At 55.0% G+C, this 6,032-nt stretch overlaps 1 protein-coding gene across 1 annotated transcript; it reads right to left on the bottom strand.

Annotated features, from left to right (window-relative positions):
* Window positions 1–774: 774 nt before the first annotated feature.
* On the bottom strand, window positions 775–5,855 carry TUBG1 (tubulin gamma 1). The gene is made up of 11 exons (XM_036095482.2): window positions 5,699–5,855; window positions 5,267–5,379; window positions 4,916–5,083; window positions 3,681–3,749; window positions 3,326–3,405; window positions 2,764–2,890; window positions 2,441–2,527; window positions 2,176–2,325; window positions 1,626–1,778; window positions 1,367–1,528; window positions 775–1,177 (listed from the first exon to the last, which is right to left on the bottom strand). Exons 1-11 carry the CDS (start codon window positions 5,745–5,747, stop codon window positions 980–982), a joined length of 1,356 nt encoding a protein of 451 aa, XP_035951375.1. The 5' UTR covers window positions 5,748–5,855; the 3' UTR covers window positions 775–979.
* Between the last annotated feature and the right edge of the window lie 177 nt (window positions 5,856–6,032).

Genomic DNA, 6,032 nt, shown 5'->3' with positions numbered 1-6,032 from the left:
AGTGCCTAGCATAGTGCCAATATACATGTTTGCTGTTGTTACCCAAACCTCACCTTTGGGGTGCATAAGGGCCTAAGAGGGGTCCTGACAATCCACCATGATCTAGGGACAACCTGCTTTGCCCTTGTGATTCTGAAAATTTAGGTCACTACATATTTACTACTTCCTTGCAATCTTCCACCAGGAGTGGAGGGTACTGGCCCTTTAAACTGGAGACCACCTGTACACAGAATTATGGAGCCTTAGCTATGGCCCACTTTGGGCCCTGCTTAAAGTCTAGGCTTTGGATTTGGTCTCCTGAGCTGGCTGTCCTGGACTCCAGCTGCCTGACCAGTGGCTTTCTTGGACTGGCTCTCTGGCACACCCTGCTTACAAGATTAAAGGCACTTGGACCAACTCTATTGCTTGCCCAGGGCCTGGTGGTGGGGGTGGTGGCCTCGGGCCTGCTACTGTGATGATTAACAGGACACTCTGATGTGGGAACATGAAACTGGTGGCATGATCACCTGATCCAGGGAAGGGTGGGGGGTGGAACCTGGGACCCAGAATGTCAGGAGAGAGTAAGGTAATATCTGTTGGCCTTTTTACCCTGGAAAGAAATGTCTCACATGAGTGGACCCCACCCACGTTCTCCAAAATGAGGGAGGGAGGAGAAGCTAGGGGAGGCATTTGCTCAGAGTTGAAGAGGCTGGAAGTCGGGAAGGACCCTTTCACTGTGATGGAGAAAGAACAAGCATCCCCCTTCCCCAAATCTACAAGCCTTTAAGAGACCAGTGACTTATTACGTCCAGTGCTTTATTAAACATAAATAGTCTCATAAGAGGAGACATAAACATGTCCCCAGGCCAATAGAGAGCTGTGTGTGTGTATTTATGAGGAAGAGATATGTGAGGTCCCTGATCGGTTCTCTGAGGGGCTGGTCAGTCAGGCAGGGCTTGGGCCAACCAGTAAGGCAGATGAGGTCCCCGTCCTGGGGTCCTCACTGCTCCTGGGCGCCCCAGGAGATGTAGTCTGGCCGCGTGGCTGCGTGGTACTCGTCGATGAGCTGCTGCACAACCTCCCTGGACGTGTCCAGCTCGTCGAAGTTCTCCTTGAAGATGTCCTCCTTGCGGAACTGCTCCAGGAAGGCCTCCCGCTTCCGCAGCTTGTCATACTGGCGACAGGTCCGCTCAAAGAGCTTGGTGTGTGCAGAAAGCAGGGGTCACAAAGAACTTAAGAGTAGCAGTATGGCCCAGAGGGCTGGGGAACCAGTGCGGGGCAATCCCCACATTAAGAGAGCCAGAAGCAGGGGCAGCAGGGATGTGGAGAGGTGAGCCCCAACCAGGGAAGCGAGTATGGGAAGACAGGTGCAAACAGTGAGCCTCACCGAGGAGATGCTGGTGTGGTTGGCCATCATGAGCCCACTGACCCGGTGGGCCGAAGGCAGGTAGGGAGACTTCCTTGACAGGGCCACCTGGATGCTGGCAGGGCCCCAGGGGATGAAGTTGGCCAGCTTCCGTTCCCGGATCCTCTGCAGACTCTTATGGACCTGGGGGGAGGGGGTGCACACAACACACAACAGTGGTGGTGGTAGCCTCTCCTCTACCCCGTGGGTTCCGGGGGTGGCATGAAGGGGCCTCACCTACCTGGGTGGGGTCCACCTCCCCCTGGATGATGTTGAGGATGGCGATGTAGCAGTGGTTGGTCTGGCGATCCCGGCCTGTGGACACCATCACGTTCTTGGGCTGCAGCAGCCGCCTCATGACATCCAGGACCGTGGTCTTCCTCACGCTGGCCACCTGAGGGGACAGCGGGCCCCAGGGCCCAGGCCGGCACTCAGGGCCCAGTCCGATGCCTGAACCCCATCAGACTCGGGCTAGTGCGGTCTCCTGGGGAAGTGTCTCGAGACGCAGGTCTACACTGAGCCTCTCTGCTCTGGGACCAGGAGAGAGGTTCTTAGCCCTCCTCAGCTCAGCCAGGGCACGCCCCTGTGCGGGAGCGTCCGCAGACCCCACAGAGCCCGGGCCCTGCGGGGAGCCAGGGGCAGAGGGGAGAGGAGAGGAGAGCAGGTCAGCGTGGAGTCGGACGGTCCGTACCAGTCCCCGAGCACAGAGCCTCTGGGGGCCTCAAAGGGCAGCTCCCGGGGCAGCGGGGGGAGAGAAAGGCGAGGGCAGGGCCTGCCGGGGCTGCTCCTACCGACTGGTCCGTGGTGAGCGGGGTGTAGCCCGTCATGAGGAAGTGGAGTCGGGGAGTGGGGATGAGCGAGGCGATGAGGCCGATGAGGTCGTTGTTCATGTAGCCGGGGTAGCGCAGGGTGGTAGTGCTGGCTGACATGATGGTGGACACCTGCGGACGGCAGCGCGCGTCGTGGGCCGCGGCCCCGGGGACAGGGCTCCCTTCCCGAGACGACACTCCGGTGGGGGGGGGCTCCAGCCCAGGGAGTCCAGGAGTGGGGGCTCACCAGCTGGTTGATCTGGGAGAAAGACGGGTTCTGGATGTGCAGGCGGTCGGTGGCGATCCGGTTCAGGGCTGTGTTGTCCAGCACCACCTGGGGGGGGACAGAAGAGGGTGACAAATTTATGGGCACAGAAAGAACAGGAACTCTGCCTGGCTCTGGGCTCTGAAACTTAATTTCCTTGGCGTTTCATGGCCCAAAAGACCCATCCAAAGGCACTGGCACAGGACTGAGGCACAGAAGGGCTCAAGATGGACTTTTTAAGTGTAGGAAAATGATGAAAGAAGACTGAGGTGCTGGAGTGGAGAATGGCAGAATCCAGGACGCACCACACAGTCTGCGTTCTGGGTCAGCCTCTTGAGCGTGAGCAGGGAGTTATAGGGCTGGACCACCACATCGCTCATCTCGTCCTGGTTGGGAAACACTGAGTACGTCTGCACCAGCTTCTTGGGGTACCTGATGGGGTTGAGAGAAGAGGGTCAGGGTAAGAGGCTTGGTAAACACAGGGCTCACGGTAGTCAGAAAGCAACTGAATCTAGAAGGGGAAATTGGGGTGGGACACAGAAACAGTAGAGAAGGGAGACTTGACTTTTGGAAGTCTGCAAGCCCAAAGGAAGAATGGCAGAGACACATCTTAGGACCTAGGGTTCTAACTCTAAACCAGCCATATTCTCTGAACCTTCATCTCTTCATCTAGGGCCTAGATTCTAGGCACTGGATCCAACTCTCCAGAGTGTGATCAGGTTCTTGGTTATTGTACCTTCCCTTTCCTAACTACAGGAGCGAACAGAAGGGCTCTTTCACTGCTCCAGCAAATAGGAAGGCGTATCTGGAAGGCCTCCCAGTTCCTTGGGAAACCGAATCTTCCAGCCTCATGAAACACAGACTTACCTGTCATTCAGCCGTTCTAAGAGGTAGGAGCCCAGGCCAGAGCCTGTCCCCCCAGCGATGGAATGACACAGCACGAAGCCCTGCATGGGGAAGGGGCAGTCAGTGTCTAGGTATTGCATTGCAAACTGGACCCATCCTACAACTTCTTGGACTCCTCTATTTTCCCAAGCCCTCTCCTCCACTCCCCTCCCCCACACATACAGCTTAGGAGAGTCTGCCTTGTGTCCAGCAAAGCCCAGTGGCTTGTCCAGTGCAAAGGGCACATGGGTAGGTCTTATACCTAACAGGTGGCTTGTAAAGGGTGTTGTCAAGTCTTTCCCATGACAGCTCCCACCAGCATTCCTAAGACACTCACCTCTAGACTGTCACTGCCATCTGCTTCCCGGTCTATGATGTCAAAAATGTCCTCATGGATCTTCTCTCCCTGTACAGACATGGGGAATGTCAGAGTGGGACAGGACCATGGGACAAGGACTCTTGACTTCAGAATAGCCACCCTGGATTCTCCGTATAGAACATAAAAGTCCTTTTTTGGAGCACAGTGGCCTTGCTTTCTATTTGCATTGAGAGGCAGTAAAGCACAGTGGGTATGAGCAGACACTAGTCACACTCCCTGGGGTCAGGTATTAGCTTCCGTTTTAACCAAGTGACTCTGGGCAGATTACTGTTCCTCATCTGTATAATGAAGGTAATAATACAACTCCTCAGTCCCTTATTTAAAATTCTTGGGGCCAGGTATGTTTTGGAATTCAAATATTTCCCGTTCTAGTAAAGTACTATGGTACATATGATGTATGTTAAGTAAAATGCCAGTAAGTGTCTCATGTATACTAATCAATCATATTACTATTTCTGCAATGAAACATATGAGTAATGACAAGTTGGATAAAAACTAAAATAGCCTGTCTCCACTGAGATGTTGGGTTTTTTTTTTAAGATTTTATTTTATTTTATTTTTTAAGATTTTATTTATCCATTCATGAGAGACAGAGAGAGAGATGCAGAGGCAGAGGGAGAAGCAGGCTCCCCGTGGAGCAGGGAGCCGGATGCGGGACTCGATCCCAGACCCTGGGATCATGACCCGAGCCGAAGGCAGACGCTTAACCGACTGAGCCACCCAGGCGTCCCAAAGATTTTATTTTTAAATAATCTCTACACCCAACATGGGGCTCAAGCTCACAACCCCCAAGATCAAGAGTCATATGCTCTACTGAATGAGCCAGCCAAGCACCCAAGATTTGGTTTTGCTACTAAATAAGTTATAAATCATCTTTTGGTTTCAGAGCTTTTTGGAATCTGAAAAAGCAGTTAAGAGACCGTGAACCTATAATATCTACCTCTACGGTTGTTAGGAGGCTTAAATAAGTTATATGTAAAGCATTTAGTACAGCCTGGCACACAGCACTAGCAAGTGCAGTCTTAACCATATTACCTAGTTGACTTAGAAAAAAGAGCTCTCCTCAGCCATCTCTCTCTCTCTCTTTACTACCTATACATCCTTGATCTGGTTTCTTCTCTCTCTGGCAAGTCCTACGGCCTGTCCTCACAAAGGAAGGGAGTTGTGGGTCCTGCCAGGAAACAGCAAATGACCTGCGAGAATCCACTGGCCCAGTTGTTGCCAGCCCCTCCGCCATGCTCCGACAGGTAGATGTTCTCTGGGTTGTAGAGCTTGGCATAGGGGGAGTTGAGGATGGAGTGGATCACCCGGGGCTCCAGGTCCAGCAGCACCGCCCTGGGGATGTAGTGCTCATCGTCTGCCTGTCAAGGGGCATCCAGCAAGGGGGCCCAATCAGCTAAGGCCCAGTCCTCCATCCTCCCAGCTCTGGCTCCTGTCTGCCCCGCCCCCTCAAGCCAGCCGCCCTGGCTCTTCTGCCCAGCGGGTTTCCCGCTACCAGGCCTCTGCCCTTCCCTCAGACCCCCTGGCCAAGTCGCTGGGGGCACCTGGTAGAAAAAGACGTCCTTGCGGTCAGTGCCCTCGGTGGCGAACTCCTCCACGATGCCCTCGGGGCTGATACCATGCTCGGCGCACAGCTGTTTCCAGAACTCGAACCCAACTGGGGGAGGGGGGCGGACGGGGGAGAAAGAGGATATCTGGGTCTGGGCAGATGCCAACTAGGAGCTGAGGGACTGAGCGCCTGGGTCCGAAGATAGGAAGTCAAGCCTAGGGAGTCTCCCATGTAGGAGGAAAAGGCTGTATGCCGGCGACCGGGAGGGGAGGGCCCCTCAGGGTTGGGCAACTGGACACTGGGTCAAGCATGTCCCGCCTTTGGAAAACTACGATTCTGGGCAGGGCAGATGGAGTCCAAGATCACACAGCGAGATCCCATGGAATCTAAGGAACCTGACTAGCGGAGGGGCTGGAGGTTCGCTCACTCTGATTGCCGCACTGGCCCAACTGTAGGGTGATGATTTCCCTCGGCATCGCTCCTCAGGCACCAGCGCTGCAGCCGCTCCCGCCAGCCAAGCCGCCGCTCGCTAGGCGCTAGCCGCACGACGCAGGCGCCAAACACCCTGCTCCTCCCACGAACTTTCTCCGCTCCAATGAGAACTCAGTTCTGGCGTTGGCCGGTCCTTATTCACATTTGGCTTCGGTCAAGGAGACTGCGCGTGCGCAGCTCCGGGTCGGGAAACTGCGCCTGGGCGCGGGGGACGTACTTTGACGTAGCGTTCTTTCCTCTCGGTGGAAGGGAGCTAGAGCCTGCGCGCA

This window comes from Halichoerus grypus, chromosome 2 (assembly GCF_964656455.1).
Source record: "Halichoerus grypus chromosome 2, mHalGry1.hap1.1, whole genome shotgun sequence".
Classification (NCBI taxonomy): Eukaryota; Metazoa; Chordata; class Mammalia; order Carnivora; family Phocidae; genus Halichoerus; species Halichoerus grypus.
Note: the sequence above shows the minus strand (reverse complement) of the source record. Positions and strands in the feature narration are given on the sequence as shown.